At 42.0% G+C, this 22,085-nt stretch overlaps 7 protein-coding genes and 1 long non-coding RNA gene across 18 annotated transcripts; 5 read left to right on the top strand and 3 right to left on the bottom strand.

Annotated features, from left to right (window-relative positions):
• Window positions 1–491: 491 nt before the first annotated feature.
• On the bottom strand, window positions 492–2,626 carry LOC135439278 (protein CNPPD1). Its single transcript, XM_064697980.1, has 4 exons — window positions 2,377–2,626; window positions 2,012–2,308; window positions 1,445–1,567; window positions 492–1,381 (listed from the first exon to the last, which is right to left on the bottom strand). The coding sequence occupies exons 1-4, from the start codon at window positions 2,413–2,415 to the stop codon at window positions 632–634; spliced, it is 1,209 nt and encodes a 402-aa protein (XP_064554050.1). The 5' UTR covers window positions 2,416–2,626; the 3' UTR covers window positions 492–631.
• Window positions 2,627–2,674: 48 nt separating this feature from the next.
• On the top strand, window positions 2,675–4,515 carry LOC135439271 (probable cytosolic Fe-S cluster assembly factor GJ13047). The gene is made up of 4 exons (XM_064697976.1): window positions 2,675–2,872; window positions 2,930–3,022; window positions 3,083–3,740; window positions 3,799–4,515. Exons 1-4 carry the CDS (start codon window positions 2,810–2,812, stop codon window positions 4,413–4,415), a joined length of 1,431 nt encoding a protein of 476 aa, XP_064554046.1. The 5' UTR covers window positions 2,675–2,809; the 3' UTR covers window positions 4,416–4,515.
• Window positions 4,516–4,736: 221 nt separating this feature from the next.
• On the top strand, window positions 4,737–6,400 carry Creld (Cysteine rich with EGF like domains). 2 transcript variants are annotated; one of them, XM_064697983.1, is made up of 3 exons: window positions 4,737–5,268; window positions 5,354–5,776; window positions 6,231–6,400. In XM_064697983.1, the coding sequence occupies exons 1-3, from the start codon at window positions 4,812–4,814 to the stop codon at window positions 6,299–6,301; spliced, it is 951 nt and encodes a 316-aa protein (XP_064554053.1). In that variant the 5' UTR covers window positions 4,737–4,811; the 3' UTR covers window positions 6,302–6,400. The 2 variants fall into 2 exon arrangements, with proteins under 2 accessions (XP_064554053.1, XP_064554052.1); XM_064697982.1 differs by lacking the exon at window positions 6,231–6,400 and adding an exon at window positions 5,855–6,212 and having other exon boundaries at window positions 4,741–5,268.
• Window positions 6,401–6,869: 469 nt separating this feature from the next.
• Window positions 6,870–7,386, bottom strand: LOC135439296 (uncharacterized). The gene is made up of 2 exons (XR_010438022.1): window positions 7,239–7,386; window positions 6,870–7,183 (listed from the first exon to the last, which is right to left on the bottom strand). It is a non-coding gene; the product is annotated as an uncharacterized LOC135439296 (long non-coding RNA).
• On the top strand, window positions 7,210–9,363 carry LOC135439282 (transmembrane protein 53). 3 transcript variants are annotated; one of them, XR_010438021.1, is made up of 4 exons: window positions 7,210–7,788; window positions 7,857–8,217; window positions 8,291–8,740; window positions 8,992–9,363. XR_010438021.1 is itself a non-coding variant. In XM_064697984.1 (3 exons), exons 1-3 carry the CDS (start codon window positions 7,445–7,447, stop codon window positions 8,678–8,680), a joined length of 1,095 nt encoding a protein of 364 aa, XP_064554054.1. In that variant the 5' UTR covers window positions 7,213–7,444; the 3' UTR covers window positions 8,681–8,983. The 3 variants fall into 3 exon arrangements, 1 of the variants encoding a protein (XP_064554054.1); XR_010438020.1 differs by having other exon boundaries at window positions 7,213–7,788; window positions 8,291–8,820; XM_064697984.1 differs by lacking the exon at window positions 8,992–9,363 and having other exon boundaries at window positions 7,213–7,788; window positions 8,291–8,983.
• A 320-nt stretch (window positions 9,364–9,683) lies between these two features.
• Window positions 9,684–16,202, top strand: Not3 (CCR4-associated factor Not3). Of its 8 annotated transcripts, XR_010438017.1 has the most exons (11): window positions 9,684–9,823; window positions 9,938–10,035; window positions 10,096–10,245; window positions 10,552–11,391; window positions 11,885–11,954; window positions 12,016–12,378; window positions 12,446–12,604; window positions 13,423–14,225; window positions 14,284–14,493; window positions 15,153–15,610; window positions 15,669–16,202. XR_010438017.1 is itself a non-coding variant. In XM_064697958.1 (10 exons), the coding sequence occupies exons 1-10, from the start codon at window positions 9,799–9,801 to the stop codon at window positions 15,249–15,251; spliced, it is 2,787 nt and encodes a 928-aa protein (XP_064554028.1). In that variant the 5' UTR covers window positions 9,684–9,798; the 3' UTR covers window positions 15,252–15,958. The 8 variants fall into 8 exon arrangements, 7 of the variants coding, with proteins under 7 accessions (XP_064554028.1, XP_064554026.1, XP_064554024.1 ...); XM_064697958.1 differs by having other exon boundaries at window positions 9,938–10,005; window positions 15,153–15,958; XM_064697956.1 differs by having other exon boundaries at window positions 11,888–11,954; window positions 12,019–12,378; window positions 15,153–15,958.
• A 654-nt stretch (window positions 16,203–16,856) lies between these two features.
• On the top strand, window positions 16,857–21,944 carry Spf45 (splicing factor 45). The gene is made up of 4 exons (XM_064697978.1): window positions 16,857–16,973; window positions 20,292–20,647; window positions 20,711–21,764; window positions 21,826–21,944. Exons 2-4 carry the CDS (start codon window positions 20,501–20,503, stop codon window positions 21,918–21,920), a joined length of 1,296 nt encoding a protein of 431 aa, XP_064554048.1. The 5' UTR covers window positions 16,857–16,973; window positions 20,292–20,500; the 3' UTR covers window positions 21,921–21,944.
• On the bottom strand, window positions 17,786–20,329 carry LOC135439267 (protein-associating with the carboxyl-terminal domain of ezrin). Its single transcript, XM_064697971.1, has 2 exons — window positions 20,047–20,329; window positions 17,786–19,979 (listed from the first exon to the last, which is right to left on the bottom strand). The coding sequence occupies exons 1-2, from the start codon at window positions 20,254–20,256 to the stop codon at window positions 18,090–18,092; spliced, it is 2,100 nt and encodes a 699-aa protein (XP_064554041.1). The 5' UTR covers window positions 20,257–20,329; the 3' UTR covers window positions 17,786–18,089.
• Window positions 21,945–22,085: the final 141 nt, after the last annotated feature.

Raw genomic sequence — 22,085 nt, 5'->3', positions numbered from 1 at the left:
CACATAAAAACTCATCTGGTTTAATGTACTAGGAGAAACGCGACACTTCTTTTGTATTCTCGGATTAAAATATAATCTAGTGGTAAATATAAAATACAGACAATGTATCGTAGCTGCAAAAAGGTCCAACTGTAACACCAGAAATCAAAATAGAACGTTTATGTAGTGAACTTTGCCGATAAATGCATGCCAATATCAGTTGTCATCATTATTTTGATTGGCCAACTTCATTTCGGAATTTTAAAATAAAGCCAAGCCCGTTTCAACAGAATATAACGCCTACAGACTTGACTATCCAACACACCACACTGCAAAGTGCCTATTAAATGCTTTGACTACGCGCTCACTCGAAGCTATTCCACCCATGTTAAATAATATAAATCGGCTTTAAAAATATTGAAACTCAGTAGCAAGAAATATACATTATGCACAATATCAAAGTCCAAGTTGTAGAGAGCTTAACAAATAAAGATATATTAAATTGAAGAAAATGTAATTAAATATCGATTTTATTAGTGTTGAAAAAATATAATTTATTCGGAGTCAAAATTTATTGACATTATGAAAGAATTTTCATTTTATAGATTAAAGAAAGTGAACAGAAAGTGTTCGTAAAATTGAAGCTTGTGCCTTAAATCAACTTTGGCCACAACACCGGCCAGCGCACTAAGAACGACTGGTGGGACATAGCTTCGCTCAGAACCTGCCAAAAAATGGATGCATTCTGGGCTTGATTCCAATTGTATGTCTTGTGGCCAAATTTCATAGGATTGCGATGCTCAGTGCCATCGCTGTACTGCGACTTAATGTTGAGCCAGTCCTGTGTGTTATCCTGTTGCGTGGAAGCGTGCGTGACATGAAAATTGGGCGGCAGCAGTGGATTGGGCGGTTGCTCCAAGCGTCGCCTACGTTCCAACTCAATCAGTCTTTCTTCGGCGCAATATTGTTGCTCCAGATTCAAAAGTTCCGCTTCCACATTTAAAGCACTGCAACTGTCGTTGGGCGCCGAAACTCGGATCGAGATATCGCCGCTGACAACGGGCGCAGCATCAGTGACATTGGGCGTTGTAATGGGAGTCGTCAGCGTTGTGTTAACCGTTGCTGTGACGTTCGTGTCTGTGCGTCGATGCCAGAGCGTGCCCGGCACTTGGCTAGCAATGAAAAATGCCCCGGCGATTGTGAACACACTGGCCGCATAGCTCAAAGCCAGCACAGCCAAGTTATTCAGCAAAAATTTCATTATTGTAAAGTTGGGCAATAGCTGCATCAGCTCACTGTAGGTGAGCCAGCCGCGTCGCAGGCCCTCGCGCTGTGCCAGCGTTCGTTCCACGCTGCTAAGCTTTTCAAAGAATTGCTCGTTCGATATGTATATGTTCCAGTCCTGTTAAGTAAAACCTGTATGTTAATTCACATATACAAATAGAATTAGGTAAAACGTATTTACAATGGCGGTCAGAAACTCCAGTTCCATTTGCTTGAGTTTGTCTTCGCTCATGTTGCCTTCCTTTGCCCAGTCTTCCAAATAGAAACGCTCATCGTGGCCAGCATAGAATTTCGTTGAAATCATCTGTAAACAAAACAAAAGACACAAAACAAGTTCATGAGTAACCCAGTGACGTCACAGCTTTGGCATGGCATGGCTAATCGCCGAAAAAAGTGCTATAAATAACAGAGTTACATAAATATTCATTTATTGCAATATAGCCAATGCGACTGCAACTTATCAGCAGCATCGCCAACTGTCGTTTAATTAAAAATAAATGCCAAACAACAAAAACTACAAAACAGAATAAAATAGCTAGCAATCTCCCTCACCAACACATGCTCATTTTATACTCGTTTTGTTGTTTTAGAACACTGCTCTTATTGCTGCCCATATGTGTGTGAGTGTGTGTATACACGCCTACACACACTCGCAAAATTCATGAAAATGTATGCGTTATTGCGCGGAAGGTGGGTTATCAATCAACAGGTTTCGTCACGAGCTGCTGTGAGCGACTTAGACACTTACCAATGACACAACAAACAGTTCTTGTGGCGTGATTCTATAGCCATAGCCGGGATCAATGATGTTAAGACGATCCAAGTAAATCAGAGCCATTATAAGAGAGCATGGGGTTGCATGCGTTTTGCCTGCCGCAATAGAGCTCAAACGATGCAATGAGTGTCCCCGATGTGGCTCCGAGAACAGATCAGCTGCATACTCTGCAAAAGGCATGGAAACTTCCATGTCTGCTTCCGTTGTGTCCACGCATCCATAGTAGAGCGTTTTTTGTATACGGTTTATAAACTCGCCGTGCTGCATCACCTGTGTATTGTAAATGTAATCAGTTATGCATGCTCTGCATGGACAGTCTCGACTTTTGCATTGATTACCTTTTTTGGCGTGGAGCTAACGAATTTACTTCGCCCCATCGAAAAATGTTCTGCGTTTTCAGCGTGGAAATGAAATGCTTTTGTTGAGAAGCGTCAATGTTGCCACATCGATTAAAACCAACTGTTTGGTCGTTTATTCAAAACAACACAGCACAGCAGGGTTGTCATGGACAGTACAGACCACAAAGTAAAATTTAATTTATAAATGCGCGCGTTGTTGTAATTTTCGAAAATAAAATTTTGAATTGTGATTGCGTAAGTATTTTCTGTCTCTGGAATTTGTCAGAAAATTATAAAACACTATGAATTCTATTTGCTTATGTTTGTTATTATTTCTCGGCATGCGATTTGCCATTCGCATGTTAACGCGTTAACATATGATTTGACATATATTGCGTTATCTTAAAGAAACAGAAATCAGAAGATTCACACCATGTCGCGATTTAGCGGAGCGCTGCAACTTACCGACCTGGACGACTTTATAACTCCTTCACAGGTAAGCTGCTCAGCAGTAATAAAATAATAAATGAATTTATTAAATGTACGATTTCAGGAATGCATAAAGCCCGTGATGATAGATAAGACCAAATCGAAGACTGGAGCTAAAATTACTGTTCAGGCAGATGGGTACTACGAGCAGTCAGAGGTAAATTATTATAAACATGATTAATATATAATACAGCTCCGAAAATATAAAACCTTACAGAGCGGCAAGCAGAAGCTTCAAAAGGTTGAAATCACACTACAAGATTGCCTGGCCTGTTCCGGCTGTATAACTTCCGCGGAGGGCGTACTCATTACACAGCAAAGTCAGGAAGAGCTGCTGAAAGTACTTCGAGAAAATCAAACGTTAAAAGCCTCTGGTGACAATGATCAGGTCCGTACAATCGTGTTCTCAATTTCTGTTCAGCCGCTGCTAAGTCTGGCGCATCGCTATGAACTCAGCGTTGAAGAGGCGAGTCGTTATTTGGCCGGTTATCTGCGGCAACTGGGCGCTGATTATGTGCTCTGCACAAAAATTGCCGATGATCTGGCGCTTCTCGAGTGCCGACAAGAGTTTGTTGAGCGTTTCCGCGACAACGCCGAGCTCGTCATGTTGAGCTCATCTTGCCCTGGTTGGGTTTGCTACGCGGAAAAGACACATGGAAACTTTATATTGCCCCATATAGCTACTACGCGATCGCCACAACAAATTATGGGCGTGCTGGTTAAACAGTTACTGGCCGAAAAGCTAGGTGTACCCGGCTCTCGTATCTACCATGCCACAATCATGCCCTGCTACGATAAGAAGCTGGAGGCCTCACGCGAGGATTTCTACAGTGAAGTCAATGGCTCTAGGGATGTGGATTGTGTGATTACCTCAAGTAAGTCCAGCGTTCTTTCCGGCTTATATGTTTAGTCACTTCATCTTTCGCCCCGCAGTTGAAGTGGAGCAAATGCTGCAAGCAGAGGAACAAACGCTACAACAATTTGAGCCCTCGGACATAGACTGGCCTTGGACGGATCAGCAGCCCGAGTTTACGGTGTGGGCACACGAGGCAACCATGTCCGGCGGCTATGCGGAACACATTTTCAAATATGCCGCCAAAGAGCTATTCAGCAAGGAAACGCCCAACGAGCTGCAATTCAAGGCGCTGCGCAATCGCGACTTTAGTGAAATAAGCTTGGAAAAAGATGGCAAATCCCTTCTTAAGTTTGCCATTGCCAATGGCTTTCGCAATATACAAAATCTGGTGCAGAAGCTAAAACGTGGCAAGGGGCCAGGCTATCACTTTGTCGAAGTCATGGCGTGCCCTTCCGGCTGCATTAATGGTGGCGCACAGGTGCGGCCAACTACGGGGCAGCATGTGCGGGAGTTAACCCAACAATTGGAAGAACTATATAAGCAGCTGCCTCGCTCCAATCCTGATAATACCTATACCAAACAAATTTATACCGATTTTCTGGACGGCGCACATACGGATAAAGCGTCAGAGCTGCTGCATACCAGTTACCATGCCGTAGAAAAACTAAACACGGCCTTAAATATTAAATGGTGACGCAGCTTGGGTTATATTCTTTATAATTGCATATAAATAGATAAAAATTAACAAGTATGTAGGTTACATTTGTTATTAAACTTCGCTACGTATTAACAAACGTGTCTGAAGTTTTGTGTGTGTTTGGTGTTGATAATTTTTTTAATAAGAATTTTTATTTTCAATAAAAATTGTGTTTATAGATTATATGTATGTTAAGTAAAAAATAAAGCTGTTATCCAATTAAATTTTATTTTTATTTTTAAAAACAGTTTAAAAATTAATTATCAAAATCTATATCGGTATCGATATCGATATCGCAGTAAGCTCTGAAGCATCGATAGGTCGATACCTTATCAACATCCCTAAATGAAATACACGTAAACCTTCTTTAACTGAACGCCGACACAAAATAATATGCTATTAAAAATATGTTTTGTGCTGCCACTTTTAACAGTTGCAATAGCAGTCGATGATCCACAAAAGCTAAAGGATAAATCAACAAAATTGCCACCCTGCAAAGCTTGCACCGTACTCGTCGAATCGTTTAATTTGGGACTTGAGCGAACAAAACGAGGCAAGCATGCCGGCGGTGATGCGGCCTGGGAGCAGGAGAAAATGCGTGCCTATAAGAACAGCGAGGTGCGTTTCGTTGAGATCCAAGAGCAGCTATGCAGTGAAGTTAAGCGGGGACAGGACCATTGCCACACCTTGAGCAACGATCACGAGTTGCTGATTGAAGACTGGTTTATACACAAGCAGGATGAGGAGCCCGACCTGCATGGCTGGCTGTGTATTAAACAACTCAACGTTTGCTGCCCCCCAAACACCTATGGACCCACGTGCCAGCCGTGCACCGATTGCAACAGTAATGGTGGGTATTAACGCGGTTCTAACGGGCAGTTTTAATTGGGCTTAGATTATGAACAACGTTTCAATATTGAATACACATCGAATAGGTAAATGCAAAGGAAGTGGCACGCGCAAGGGGAATGGCAAGTGCTTATGCGACAGTGGGTATGCCGGCACCAATTGCAATGAGTGCGATGAGCTCCACTATGAATCCTTTCGCGATGCAACAAAGCTTCTATGCACATCTTGTCATGCCGCTTGTGGGGACGGCGGCTGCAACGGAGCTGGTCCAAAGAGCTGTCGCAAGTGCAAGGCTGGCTGGCGCATGGACACCGAGACCGGTTGCGTGGATATTAACGAGTGCGTGGATCAGCACCGAGCCTGCCAGCCACAGCAGTTCTGCGTTAACAACGAGGGTTCATTCTCTTGCCTCGAGTGCGACCGTTCCTGTGACGGCTGCGATGGCGATGGACCGGACATGTGCAGGAAATGCGCTGATGGTTATAAGCTGAAGGATGGCAAGTGTCAGGGTGAGTATGTTCATAGATTGGCCAATGCTGCATGTAAAACAATTCTCACATTTCTTGCCCATTTGCTGGAACCGAAAGATCTATCCTCCCAGCAACGTGATTCATATGTTAACATCACTCGGCTGCTCACCTACTTTGGCATGTGCGTGGCCACGTGTGTAATCTTTCAGAGCTCCACGCATATTGCCTATATTGTCGGTGGAGCGGTCGCTATCTACATAGCTGCCTCAGAGTACTGGTTAAATTGGACGGCGCAGGGCGGCCAAAAGCCTGAAATAGACACAAAGCAGCTAGAGGATTTAATTATGAAGTCATTATAAGCCCAAAAAGACATCTGGAATTTTTCGCTGACAGAACTTTTATTTTATTCTGTGAATAATTCGTACGAGAGAGCATTCATCTGCAGTATTTTCATTGTGCATATTTGTGTTTTTTTTTTATATTTTGTTTACAGTAGCGTTGAAAGTGGATACCGATCCAGGTGCAGCTCTCGAAGAGGAGGCGTCGGCACATGAGGAACTGTAACGCACAGATCTTAACAACTTAGTCAAATTTAGTTCAATAATATTACCAAATTATACTTTATGTACTAAAACTGAAATACCAAAATTGCCAAATTGAAAATATTGTTTTGCTTCTGAATCACGTTATTACAGTTCTCCCATTAAAAAATCAGCCGTAGTGATATTTTTCTTGGTCATCTAAGTGAATACTATAAACAGACTTATTTAATTTTCGCAAAACTGACGACAGCGTTGCATTGGATTTAAATGTAACGTTTATTTAATAACTATTAATACTCATTTTCTTTGCTCAAATATCAATTTCCATATGATTCTGAATTAAATTTTTGTATAATCGTTAGATTACCATATTCTGACAATTTATATTTGTTTTTCTTAAATATATTTTAAAAATATTCAATTGTGCCTTGAATGACAATATTTGGTAAATATATCGAATAAGCATCGATACTCATCGATACTATCGTGCTTTTTCAGCTGTATTTGCGTTATATAACTAACAGCTGTGAAGATGTAAGCGCTAATTTGAATTTTTAATGTGTTACTAAATGAAGTCTTCAAACTTTACATTCGTTGAGAAAATTTGTTTATTTCAACTATAAACACAATATTATTGACGTGGAACAGTTTTCTTTTTCATATTAACTGACGATCAAATCGAATGGTCGTTTGTGAAATAATATCCTGCGACCCTTCTGCGCATGTCCAACTCGAACCGAATGGGTCAACAGCAACGGCTGGAAGTTAATGTCGACGCATTGGAATGCGGCATGTTACTGCAGCAGGAAGCAGCACATTTGATTTTTGTTTGTGCGTGGCCCAGAAGGTCAAGCCTTGCCGTTATCGTCAGCGGCTAAAAAAATCAATGATGTGGTAAAAAGTCCTGTGGCTGCACACAGTTAAAGCGTTTGGCATTGTTTAAATAAGCAAAAATTAACATTTTTGCCGTAAAATCAATACAGCAACGTTTTGGCACCTGACACCAGGCACTGGACACCTCATATCCTGTTAAGTAGGCTTTTGCGTAACCAAGCCAAACACGTACATAGTTTCTATTCTGGTGAAAACACAACACGAAAATTCAAAAAAAAAAAAACAAACAAAACACAGTGAGTTTTAGAACTAAACATATTTTAATGCCAAAATGTCGTCGTCGTCGTCAGCATCACATCCATATGGACTGACAGCGAACGATATTGCTACTGAGTATCGGCCTTACAGCGGATCGGCCGGCATTGTGGCCAGCAGTTCAATGTCAACTACTGCAACTGGACAGCAGCAATTGAGACGACAACAGCAGGATCTGCAGGAGCGTGAAGATGCGCTTGAATACTTCATTAAGTTTCCAAAACCGACAGCCGATACGGATTTTGTGCTGGTCAGTGGCAATGAGGAACACAATAATGTGCCAATTGTAATGCTATTGGGCTGGGCGGGCTGCCAGGATCGATATTTGATGAAGTATTCAAAGATCTACGAGGAGAGGGGGTAAGAATAATAGTAATAATTATAATAAATGTAGCACAATTAAATATAAATAATGATTTACTTAACAGCCTGATAACTGTACGCTATACGGCGCCTGTGGATACGCTGTTCTGGAAGCGCAGCGAAATGATTCCCATTGGGGAAAAGATATTAAAGCTGATACAGGACATGAACTTTGATGCGCATCCGTTGATTTTTCACATATTTTCCAATGGCGGCGCCTATCTCTATCAACACATCAATCTGGCCGTTAGAAAGCACAAGTCCCCATTGCAGGTGCGCGGTGTCATCTTTGATTCGGCGCCAGGCGAACGTCGCATGCTCGGCTTGTATCGTGCCATAACAGCAATTTATGGGAAAGAGAAGCGATGCAACTGCCTCACAGCACTGGCCATAACATTGACGCTGAGCATCATGTGGTTTGTCGAGGTGAGTTACAGGTTGCTGCACCACCCACCCACCCCCCTAAGATGCCATTTAATTGAACGCTCGTCAATTGCAGGAAACTTATTCGGCTTTCAAGAATGTGTTTGTCAAGTCAACGCCATTGCATGCCAGTCCATTTTGTGAGCTGAAGAACGAGACAAACAAATATCCGCAACTGTTTCTATATTCAAAAAGCGATGTGGTCATACCATACAAAGATGTGGAGAAATTTATACGGATGCGGCGTGATCAGGGCATCAATGTGTCGTCTGTTTGTTTTGAGGATGCTGAGCATGTTAAGATCTATACCAAGTATCCTGCACAATATGTGCAGAGTGTGTGTAGTTTTATTCGGAACTGTATGTCCATCCCGTCCTATCAATTGGCTGGCGAAGTTACCGACTCTGAGTCTGCAGAGCAACTGCTAGAGCAACAGCAGCCAGGAGGCAATTTAAAATATGATTAAAAATTTTGGTTTCGATTTAAACGCTAAGGGCGCTCGCTAGGACAGGATAACGCATCAAACGTATGTGATAGGCAGCACAACTACTATTTACTTACTTAAACTATTTGCAACATATTCGAAGAAATGCAAAAATTTTAAACGTAATTATTGACAAATTTAATGCAGGCGAACGCATGGCGCCCGCTGCCGCTTTAATGTAGAAACGAATTTAAGAGTTACTCAATCTAAACGTGCATTCTTATATTTTTTCCCCCTTTGCAAAAATGCACAAAAAACGCAAATAAACAAATTAATAATTATCAATTTCATAGCGTACGAGTTTAAATTCAAAATGCAATATTACGAATGACAGCTAGCTGCTATGAAACTCGCCAGGGTGATGTGCCACTATCGAAAGTTTATGGCGCAATCGTTTATATTCGATAACTCTTGGCGAGACGCCATCTTGGAATGTGCGAAGAAGAAGAAGCGAACAAAAAGCAAGCGAAAAATCTTTAAGCGTATTTATTTAAATGTATAAATTGCATAAATCATTAAATTTAAGAACAAGCACACATATTTAATGCTCTACTCATCAATATAAAAGAAATCCCAGCACAGCTGCCACGTTGCGTTTGCCCAAAAAGGCTAAGCCAAAAAAAAAATCGAAATCTCCGACGGCCCGAAGGTATCACACACAACACTCACACATACAGGCCACACATCAGTGCATGCAAAAAGAGGCAGAAGAACCAAAGCCAGGCAGAGAGTGTTTTCCCACACGTTTCAGTGAAGCTACTTGGATCTAAGGTAAATAAAGCAACGAACAGTAACAGTACGCTCAGGTGTGTACCCAAATAATGGAAATAATTCTGCCGCTGACACCAACGCCGCGGCACACGTCAAAAGTACGGTGCACGCATTTACGCGTGTGTGTGTATATGTGCGCAATTAATGCATATTTAACATTGATCAATTTTATGTTGCAGACGCCGTTGTCGACTTCTGGTCAAGCCAGAAGCACCACACAAGCGGAGATTGTGTTGCGGCCGGGTGATATAACTAAACAATCGCGACAGCTTGCAGCGGACTATGTCTAACTATTTGCGCCAGCAGAAACCACAAGAGCACACATAGCCATGGCTGCGACGAGAAAATTGCAAGGTAAGCACAATTCTCCTTGCATACATTTGTATATATATATATATTTATATATATGTACATATTCGTGCGTGTCTTCAAATTCTGATTCTGTGAACATTATCGATATCCCGATAGGTGAAATTGATCGATGTTTAAAAAAGGTAGGCGAGGGCGTGGAAACGTTTGAGGATATATGGAAAAAGGTACACAATGCAACAAATACCAACCAGAAGGTGAGCCCACGACGAGCGCTTACGTTTGAATTTCCTAATTTCTTCTTTACTCTTTTATAGCAAAAGCACCTGCAGGAAAAGTATGAGGCAGACCTTAAAAAGGAAATTAAGAAGCTGCAGCGATTACGTGATCAAATCAAATCATGGATTGCATCCGCCGAGATCAAAGATAAAAGCGCGCTGCTCGAGAATCGAAGGCTCATTGAAACGGCAAGTTGTGTTCATAGCTATGGAATGCTTGATCTTTAGAAGAACAAACATTTCGTCCCTTTATATTATCAATATTGATTAATCAAAGAGCAAAAGCAGGACGGATTAAGATTACTTACATCACAAATTTTAAATTACTGTCCTTTCATCAGCTTGTTAAAGGCAAATTGTGTTGAAACATTTATTTATAAAAGTCTATAATTAGTTATTAAGAATGATTCGAAATATCGATAAGCTATCGACAATCCCTCCTAGCGACTATCCAGACCTATGTTATTAATCGTGTCCATTTGAATATCCTTACAGCAAATGGAACGCTTCAAGGTTGTGGAGCGTGAGACAAAAACAAAAGCCTATTCCAAGGAGGGGCTGGGCGCCGCACAAAAGATGGATCCAGCGCAACGGATCAAAGATCATGCGCGTAATTGGTTAACCGGCTCAATTAGTACACTGCAAATTCAAATAGATCAGTATGAGAGCGAAATTGAATCCCTGTTAGCGGGCAAAAAGAAACGTGTGGATCGCGACAAACAGGAGCGCATGGATGACTTACGGAGTAAGCTAGATCGTCATAAATTTCATATAACCAAACTGGAAACGCTGTTACGACTGCTGGACAACGATGGTGTCGAAGCGGATCAGGTGAACAAAATCAAGGATGATGTCGAATACTATATTGATTCATCGCAAGAGCCGGACTTTGAGGAAAACGAGTTCATCTATGACGACATTATCGGTCTAGATGAGGTCGAGCTAAGCGGAACGGCCACAACGGACAGCAACAACAGCAACGAAACCAGCGGCTCGCCCAGCAGCGTTACATCCGGCGGCAGTCCATCCCAATCGCCAGTTACAGTGCAGCAGGTGTTGCCATCCTCCTCCACACAACCGCAATCAGCAATGGCAGGCAGCAGCAGCAGTGCAGGCGGCACAAGCGCCGCAAGTGCAGCCCAATTTCAGCATTTGCAGGCTGCAGCCGCAGCGGCGGCAGCAGCCGCCGCTCAGCAATCGAATGGCAACAATGTGGGCTATGCGAGCGACACCAGCGCAGCTTCATCCTCAGCGACAACGTCCACCGAGGCGACAACAGGTGGCGAAAAGCGCAACAAAAGCAGCGAAAGCAATGCCAACAGCAGCAAAGCGAAGGTAAATGATTTCTCCTGACAACATTTTATTTGGCCTGCCCGAGATCAAATACCCTCGCGGACACAAACGTATTTTGCTATACCTATCTAAACCGCGGGCTAATACAAAAACTCAACCAAAAAAAAATATCTCCTACTCTAAATGAGATTGTCCTCGCCGTGAAAGCGTAAAACGGTAACAGTTTCAAAGCTTAAATTAAAAAAAAATGAAACCACAATTGGGGAGCAGAAATAAGTTGGTATACAATATCTTATAAACAAAAGTTTTGTCTTAGAAACCCGACCGATAGATCCTATTGCAGCTATATGATAAGGTGGTCTGATTCCTTTAACAAAGATACGTACATGGCCTATATTGACTCGGCTGTTGATACTGATTGATTCAAAATACCAGCACAGCATAAAAAGCTGTATATTTTATTTGTTTATTTTACACTCTAACTTTCTTAATGAAGTCTTGTAGCCTGATCTAACTTATACGCATCCATTTGCAGCAGCAACCTCAACAGCCGATCAAGCCGACGCCAGTGCGTGCTACAGCAAAAGCACCCGCGGGTAGTGATAGTGAGTACCTAAATGCAATGCCAATTCGATGGGTAACTGAAAAACAATTTAAATTCCTTAGCAGCTCAAGTCAATAAGATTATCAGCTCAACGCCCAGCAAAAACCAGCAGCAGCAGCAGCTACCCACAGTCGCTTCCGTTTTGGCGTCTAGCGGGACACAGAACAACAACAACAGCAGCAGCAGCAGCAGTAGCAGCAGCAGCAATGTCGCTGCCAGTGGTCACAATCCTGCCGTGCAGCCACATGCCCCAACGCCTGGTCTGAGTGCAGTTAATGTTGCCGTGTCCGCTGGCACAGCAGCAACAGCAGCAGCGGCTGCCGCTGCCGCATCAGCGAGCAACAGCACCAACAACATTCAAGGCCAATCTGTGATTCAAGCGACACCAACTATTGCATTTGCAGCGGTGGCTAAACACAACACATGTAGGTTCCACACTTAATACTCGCTAACGAAAATATTATTTATTTTAATTGTTTTTGTTGTCAATAGCACTACTGGAAAATGGACCTGTGCTGCAGCAACAGCAGGCAACAGCGCCCACGGTGGCCGCCATTGTGAGTGCCAGCGCACAGGTACAACAGCAACAACAGCAGCAACAGGCGGCGCAATTATCCAATCTTCAAACGAATTCCTCACACATGCAAAACGGTAATATATTGTTGACATTGGCTAATATAAAGGCTATACTCAGGGTCGCTTTAATTCAGGCTCTGCTTGTTAAATAAGTGGGTTAAATAAGGTACCATGAAGTTGTTATTCGGTAACAAAGCAGCACGAGCTGCGTCGATCTTGTTTTTATTTATATATATTTATACTTAATTTAAGTGTTTCTACAAACTGAAAGCAGGTTAAGGGTTTAGTTGTTGGCTAGGTGATTCCATCGCGAACTATGTTATGTCCACGGGTCGCTATATATGTTTCGGTTCTCATATAGCATACACAAAGCATAACGATAAACATAGACGTTATTTGAGAAGGTGCGGAGCCCAAGGTGACGGAACCAGTAATTAGATTGCAGCATGTGTGCGTGTGGGTTTATAAATACGAATGTGACAGCAATTTTGAGCTGGGTACGGGGGTTTACCTAGTACACTGTCCACTCTTGTTATATCCTTCGAGAGGATAAATTCTAGATCAGTATAAACAGCCCAGACAATAAATACTTGCCATTTTCTATGCAAACTAGTCTCACTTTAAAGCTATCTTGACCAACTTTAGCATTTGCTTCGAATTTTTGTTGCACAACAACTATATTATTTGTTATTCAAAATATTTTAACCAAGTTTGATATGTTCTCTACATAAGACCAACATTGTATCTATCATAAAATTGATGTAGAAACAAATGAATAGAATTAATGTAGATGTAGAAATGTGCTGCACATCTATCTATATATCTATGCAAGGATACTTAAACCCTCGTTTATTTTAAAACTTGTAATTAATAAATAATTCATTTTTTTGCAGGTCTGCCCGTCTCACTCAGTAGTAGCAGCAGTGGCAGTAGCAACAGCAGCACCAATAACAACAGCAATGTTGTCGATGCGATTTCATTGAAAACCATGGCACAGGAAGCCATTAATCGATCTGTGATCGAGCCAAATTCCCTAAATCAGCAGCAGGCAAGTAATATAGACACGAGACAGCAGCAACAACAGCAACAACAACAACAACAAGCGCAGCAGCAAGCAGCGCCGCAATCGCTGCTGCAACAGCATTTCAGTACTGAAACAACTGCCAACCAACAACAACAACAGCAGCAGCAACAACAACAACAACAGCAGCAGCAGCTTCAACAGCAACAACAACAAGCGACAGCCGCAGCAGCAGCGCAGCAACAACAACAACAAAATGCAGCAGCGGCAGCAGCAGCTGTTGCAGCAATCGGTACCATCGTTGCTGCAGCCAGCAATGGTCCCACAGCGGGCAGTGGACTCATGAATCTGGCGAATGCTGCTGGTCAGCCATCAACCGGCAACGGTGGTGTCGTTGTCGCAGCCAATGCCAAGACGCATACACCACAGCAACAACAACAGCAGCAGCAACAGCAACAACAGCAGCAAATTGCAACAACGGAGGCGCACATACCACCGCTGCTGGGCGTAACGCCGTTGGGTCCAACGCCGCTACAAAAGGAGCATCAGCTGCAGTTCCAAATGATGGAAGCCGCATATTATCACCTGCCACAGCCGATTGACACTGAGAAGCTACAAACATATTTTCATCGCTCACCGGTGCAAACGCCAGCGCACTATCCCCAGGTGAGTCAGGTACATTGATTCAATTGTTATCCTTCATGGCTATAATTTAACCATTTCCGCATCCAAGGCACAGCTGCCCATATACGATACCGTTGAATTCTATCAGCGACTCTCCACGGAGACGCTCTTCTTTGTATTCTACTACATGGAGGGCTCCAAGGCGCAATATCTCGCCGCCAAGGCGCTCAAAAAGCAAAGCTGGCGCTTCCACACCAAATACATGATGTGGTTTCAAAGGCACGAGGAGCCTAAAATTATCAACGATGATTACGAACAGGTGAGAATAATTTGCATCTATGCTCGCGATTAGTTTAATATTGGCTATATATTATATATATATATATATATATATTGTAGTCGGTCTTATTAGCTTACTATGCTTATAGCTAGCATATATATGATTAGGCGAAAAGATCGTCGTGTTTGCTTCAAATGGCTCTTTGGGTCCTTATTCAAGTATTGTGGCCGGGAAGAAAACCGAAATGGTTGTTCTTCGAAGTTTCGTGCCAGGCCTTTATATTTCAATTTTATTTTTTAAACTTTATTTTTGATAGTTCACTTGTTTTTAACAATATACCGACAATTTTTGTGCAACTATTGAGCAAACATTATGTGGGAAATTCTGGTTTCTATCATAGGGCAAAATATTTTGGTTCAAGCGTTCTCTCATTCAACCTCATGCGTCTCTAGAAAAGGAAACCAACTTTTGTAAACCGCATAAATCAAATTTATGGGCTTTACTCTCGGTTATTGTGTGCTATTTTCCAATTAAAGGGTATATAGCTTCTATCACTAAACTTTTAATTGTTATCAACCAAATTTGTTGAAAAGCACTGGCTAGAAAGGCCTTTGGCTCAGCAAGCAAAAAAATTATCCTAGGAATTGAAATCGGATCATCTAATTTAATAAATAAATAATGATTAACTTTGTTTTCAGGGTACGTACATCTACTTCGATTATGAGAAATGGAGTCAGCGCAAAAAGGAGGGCTTCACCTTTGAATACAAGTACTTAGAAGACAAGGAGCTGAATTGAAGGATGCGTTGTTGTGATGCGGATGCGAATGCGGATGCGTCGGCTGTCTGAGAGAAAACCAATCCATTACTACAATAATGAATCAATAGCATACAATATTCACACACATACACACACACATACACTCATCCAACAGAATCGCACACATACAATCACTCACTCACTCACTCACTCACACACACACACACACACACACACACACACACACACACACACACACACACACACACTCCAACATAAATCCATAAACTAAAGAGAAGATCATGTGTAAGAAGCGATAAAGCAAGCAAGCCGTAAGCATAAGTGAAAAGGAGAAAAACAATGAAGTATGATACTGATACTTGTTTCGGAAAATCCATGTAAAAACATATGCTTTTTTATATAAATGTTTTATTGTTTATTATTTTTTTTTTTAAGATTTACTTCCAACACAATGAGAAAAAAACAAAAAACAAAAAACAAAAAAAAAAAAAGAAACAAACTATAAAAAAGTTATGCAAAATACGTGCAACAATTTGAATTTTCTGGCAGTGTTGTTCCTACCCTCTATCCGCCCGCCCCTCAATCTTCAAGCTCCTATTAGAATACCGCTTAGCGTCTCTTCACTTACCCACACATCCTGCTCGAGCTCCCCGCCCTTCCTACGCATATGCATGATGTATAAAGAGCGCAACAGTGTGCAGTAAATACTTTTAATTGTAAACAAATACCGCACCGATTTTTTTATTGCGTTTGCGTAGAAACATAAAAACAAAAAGAAAACTCGTGAGAATTAAAGTAATAACAAACACTTCAGCTGATCTTATTTAAATTTAATAATGTAATTACGATTACTAAGATCATTGATTAAGTTGAGCATGATAATGATGCTGCAAAGCAAACAAACAACAAATTATTGAGTAAAATTAAATTTTTTTAAATGTAAGCAAAATAAAAACAAAACGTGAGAAATAGTTGAAAACATGTTTAGTGTTTATTTTTTTATTTTATTTAATTTAGTTTTTCTTCGTTTTTCTATTTAGCCTGTTTGATCCTAAGATCGCTTGAGTCTCATTTTGATCGTTTAAATGTTAATAAGTCATAGTCAAATGATATAAACAATTGCATTTTAGAATGTTTTTGCGTAAATATAGCATTTTTGCTAAACAAAAAACGAAATACATATTTAAAAATTTTACAAGAATAGTTTTAAACGAGAATTAAACAAATGCATGCAAAACAACATGAAAAACATTTTAAAAATTATATTAAAAAAAAAAACAAAAAATGCATTAAAATATACATACATACAATTCTACGCCGCCGACTGCGTATTGGATTTCATTAAAAATACAACTATGCGTGCAAATACAAAGTTAAGATCGGATCCAGTCCTATCATCCGATCGGATTCATAAAATATAAGATAAGTGTTTCATCAATAGGAAAATCCACTCCATAAGCGGAAAATAGTATTAAATCTATTATATTTCCACGGTTATCAGTTATAAGAATGAGTGTGTATGCATTTTTATACCTAATCCATTCGAAGTTGACAACTCTTTTTTTGATAGCTCTAACTGCAGTTCTGCGCAAATTAAAGAGAGAAGCGATAAGGAGTGTTTTTTTTTACGTGCTTTGAATTTAATTTAAAAAGTTACAGTGTAACCAAAAATGTAAAGAAATACAAAATATGTGTTTGGGAACAGTTTTTGTGTCGCGATTGCGTGCCGAGTAATGCCAAGTAATTATTAATATTTATTGAACTTAGATTATTTTTGTGCTGAGCATTTAATTGACCTGAGTAGCTGTTGTTGGTAAGCCTCTCAACGAGCTTGTTGCTTGTGTTTCTTTTGCAGTGCGTTCTTTTGCTCTCGCGCTCAACTGTAATCTATAAATAGAAAACTCTCTCTCTCTCTCTCGCTTAATTTCGGTCTTTGCTCCCATCTATTTACTTTTCGGCCTCTGTCTTATTGTTGATGCTCTACATCAATTTTATTTCTTATGATTTACTCTTCAAGACTTTTCACCTCACTTGTGTGGTGTTAGGGTCCTTATGCAGTCTAACATTGAAGTCCCAATAATTACGGTGAATTGATAAGGATGAGTTTACTTTATTTTGAATATTTGTTGTAGTCATTTATTTTAATTAATTTATTTATTTACCTCATTCATTCACTCATATGTTAAATCGTATTTTTGTCTATTTTTTTTTATTTAAAAGCCAAATGATGTATTGTATTTTTAAGTACTCCAATGGGGCATCAACAATTTAATTTATTCTCTCAAGAAAGAAGTTAAAATTTTCAACAAATCTGTACATTCCCAGCTGCCAATGATGAGACAGAAAAAGAACACTTTTATTTCTATAGTGTATTCTGTTTAGAATTCATAAACTAAATTAAACTAACTATTCCAGTTAGTTTTATTATGTTTATGGAGTTTTTCTATTATATTTTGATTGCCTAAGACGTTTAATTTGAAGCTATTCAAAGTTTGTACCCTTAGAGAATATAGAATTTTTGTTTTGATTTGTGGTCAAAAATATGTATAATATAATTAGCTCTACAGAGCTATTGATTTCTTTAATGCGTTACAAGCTTTATGAAAATTATTAAAATAACCCTTTAGAAATGCATTGAAATATAAAATAGGACATTAGAAAATATTCTAGAAAAAAATATGCATATATGTACATATAATTATACGCTGCCCTTGCGTATTGGAATTTAATATATATTTATGTACAAATATGTACTTAAAATTAAAACACAAGAAACTCGAAATTTTCAACCTGGGCAAAGTGAGGATAAATACATGGAAAAAGAAACGGCTGCTGATTATTTAAAGCTTAAAATAATTAAGTGACATTGGTTGTCTGCCCATTGCTACCCCAGACGACATCGTCCTCGTCCTCGTCGTGGCCCCAGCCCTGATCCCCTGCGTCATCCACATCATGATCATTGGAGCCAATTGATGTGGCCGCAAAACGACTGGCATCGATTTGCACGACCTCCGGTTCGCTGCTGACGGTCTTCTTTGTCTCAATGATCGGTTCCATGTCCTTGAAAAAATCAAATTCAGCCGGCTCGGAGCTATTGGCCGGCGTTGTCAGCTGCACTTGAATGTCCAGCGCACTGAGATCATCAATGAGCTGCCGGTTGATCGGTGGCGGCGGGATTGGTTTCTTTGGGTCCGTGGAGACGCTGGAGCAGGCGGTGCGGAAAGAGTCGGCAAGCGAAGGCTGTGTGGCCTGTGTGGAGGTGCTGCTATTCGTTTCCACATTGTTTAGATTTAGCTCATCCATGGCCTCCTGTTTGACATTCAGACGCTGCAGCTCATCCGTATTGTCCCAATCGGACCAGGCCTCCTCCTCATCATTGACCAGCGTCTGTTCATGCGCCGCACTGCTGGTGGAGCTGTCAGCATTGCCGGAGCTGCTGTCGGGACTGCTGCCTTGGCTCAGCTCCAGGGGTTTTTCGCTTAAATTTGTAACGCTCTTATCGTCCTCGCCGCCATCAGGACTCAGACGCAGTGGCATTGGCGCCACATTACTCTCAACTGGCAACGGACTGCCGGACACCATATAATCAACTGCATCCACGGCGCTGCCATTCATGAGCGGCGTTATGGACCGTGGCTCTGTCCAAGGTGTGCTGCAGTCCGTAGATACGGCGGCATGCGGCCTTCCATCCGAAAAGCAGCGCCTTCTATCCCCACCGAGCACAGTGGCTCCGCCTAAAATGGGCACGAGATCGGCCAGGGAACGCAATGTCTTGGCTACAAGCACATCGTTGGTATCGTTCATGCCCATCTGTAAATGCGGTAAGATCTCAGACTGCAATTGCTCGTCACTCAGCAGACGCACGTACTCCATGAAATAGTCCAGCAGAATGAGTCTAATCTGTGCATCGCGCAGGCGAAACATTTTCAGTATATGCGGCAGCAGATACTGCAAATAGGTCTGTGGGGAAAACAGAGCCGTGGTGCCATTCTCTGTCTTGGTGCGCAGCACATACGGTGTGACGCAGTGCTGGGCGGTGGGATCTAGCAGCACCATTCGTGAGAGCAGATCGCTGGCCAATTGAGAGGCAACGACCTGTTCGTCGAAGCAGCGCAGACGCTCGATTAAATTGCTGAAGAATTGTTGACGCTCCTGCACAGACTTCAGCGGCAGCTCAAAGAGAAAGGAATGTATTAGGACGAACTCATGGTTGAAATACGGATGCAGTAGCACAGCAGACAGCTTGGGACGCAGCTCGATGTTTTGATGCTTCAAGTGTGTGCTACAATAATCCCGAAATTCCTGTACATGCGGCGTGCTGACCGCTCCACAGTTGTCCAGTATTTGCTCGCAGAGCGTGGCAAAGGCAAACTGTTCCAGACCCAGCTCGGAATTGGTGGAGTCTATTGCCAGGGGCTGCCGGAAACTGTGCGCCAGCTCTAAGACCTCTTTATTCAAATCCTTGGCCTTCCACACGTACTCAAAGCCGGCCAAGCGCCAGCTGCCCTTGTCGGTCACGTAAATTGACTGTGTGCAAATGTTGAGATGTCGTGCCAGTGCCTTTTCGATGAGAAATATCAGACTACATAATATGGTGCGCAGGCCGAGGCACACTTGTATCGGACTCTGCTGAGCAAGCACATCGCTTAACGGCCTCACGCGCTCCGTGGCCAAATGTTTTTGTCCGGACTGATCCCAGGTTGACATATATTTAAGTATGTACGGATGGCGATAGATCATCAGGTTCTGTGACACACAATTACGGCATTTAGTGTTCAGCCATTTGGTTTGTACATGTACATGTGGAACTTACCTTAATGGCACGCTCCATTGGCCCTTGGGCTGCCCATAGCTGGCCCTTTACTAGAACCTCACCCTTGAATATGGACAGTAGCTGGCCATCGCTTCCTTCCTCGTTGCATGTTGTTGGCGACTCGGCATTATATAGGGCCCAAAAATCATTAACTTCGACGGCATTTTTGTCAATTATTAGCCCTTTTAATTTGCTGCCTTCATTGCCCATTTTTTATAAACATTAACGAATAACATTTATGTTAGGTTAACATCAAGTGCAACGTATAGCTAACAGTCACGTAACGCAAAACTGTTAACAAAACTGTTAACGAAAAAAATTAGCATATGTTTATGTTACAGTGTTGCAAAAGCCCGCAATTGCATTTCTGTATAGCACTGAACGCTGGGCACCAGGTCCGAGGCGAAAAGTTTTCGTTTATATTGTTTATAAATAAACAAAAAATTTGTACAAAATGGATTTGTACGACGACATCGACGCAAAGCCGCGCGCCACCCAAATGGATGGATGGTCCTCGGGCATCAAAATGCTGCAAACGCAGTTGGCAGTAAAAAAAGCCCAGCTGCCGAAGCCCAAGACGAGGGATCAAATCAAGAAACCGGTGAGTGAAATTCTATTCACTGCGCATATGTATCTATAAAAATTAATTACATTTTATTCACAGCTCATGACACCGGTTGTTAATTTGCGCACCAAACGCAACGCAGACGCAGAAAATTTTGTGCCCATGACAGTCGCTGCCAGGCCAATCATCACCAGCACCACAGTGGCGCCTCCACCGGCACTGGAGAACATTAAAACAGATGATTGGGATTTTGTGGACGAATATGATCCACAGTGGCCCAACGAGTACGAGAAACTGAAGGACAAGACAAAGGGCACTGACAAGTCACGCAACAGTGGCGGAAGTGGCAATCGAGAAGAGCGCGATCGGGACCGAGACAGGGATCGCGATCGGGATCGTAAGCGCAACCGTGGCGGACGCCGGGAGACACATAATCATGACACCTCGCCACCAGCCATGAAATTCAGTGGTTTTGGTCAGCGACAGAGTGATGAAGACAGATACAGTCCGCCGGCGCCAGGTTCAGTTGCCAAACAGGGCGGTGGTGCGGCCATAGCGCCACCACCTTCGCTATCCATCGACAATGGGGATGGGTCCTCGAATGTAACCATACCATATTCTGCCAGCTCGGTGGCAGCAAAGATAATGGCCAAATACGGCTTCAAGGATGGCCAGGGATTGGGCAAATCAGAGCAGGGCATGTCGGTAGCGCTGCAAGTGGAGAAGACATCAAAGCGCGGCGGTCGCATTATACACGAAAAGGACGTATTTTTACCACCACCATCCACCTCCCCACCGCTCTCTCAACTGCCCGCTGTGAACGCAACGCCGTCAGTTTCGAGTCCTTGTCCTACTGCTGCTGCCGCCTCCATGCCACCGCCACCATTGCCAGTCGCAGTAGTAGCCGCACCGCCCAGTGAACCCGAGCCTAGCATAACCGAAATCATGAAGGCGCCCAGCAAAGTTGTTCTACTTCGGAACATGGTCGGACCAGGCGATGTGGATGAGGAACTCGAACCTGAGGTCAAGGATGAGTGCAACACAAAGTATGGTGAAGTCAACAGTGTTATCATACACGAGGCCTTTGGTACGGTTCCGGAGGATGCCGTCAAAATATTTGTAGAGTTTAAACGTATTGAGAGCGCCATAAAGGGTGGGTTTTAAATTTCAAAAACTGTGATTTAGCATATATATAATACTCTCTCTTCTTACAGCTGTTGTAGATTTGAATGGTCGATTTTTTGGCGGACGACAAGTGCGTGCTGGATTCTATAATTTTGATAAATTTAAAAGCTTTCAATTAAATTAAGCCAATAAACAATTTTGCAATGAGTTACATGTGTTTCAAGCACAGCGCCCTCTTTTTATTTTGTTGTATTTTTCCCCTGATCGATGTTAGTAAAACAGAGTCGCGTGTGTTTGCAATCGATAACTGCAGCTGACTATGACAACTCTATTAAATATAATCAGGCAT

This window comes from Drosophila montana, unplaced genomic scaffold (genome assembly GCF_035044405.1).
Source record: "Drosophila montana isolate Dmon_TW-CO22-7 unplaced genomic scaffold, ASM3504440v1 contig_402_1, whole genome shotgun sequence".
Classification (NCBI taxonomy): domain Eukaryota; kingdom Metazoa; phylum Arthropoda; class Insecta; order Diptera; family Drosophilidae; genus Drosophila; species Drosophila montana.
Note: the sequence above shows the minus strand (reverse complement) of the source record. Positions and strands in the feature narration are given on the sequence as shown.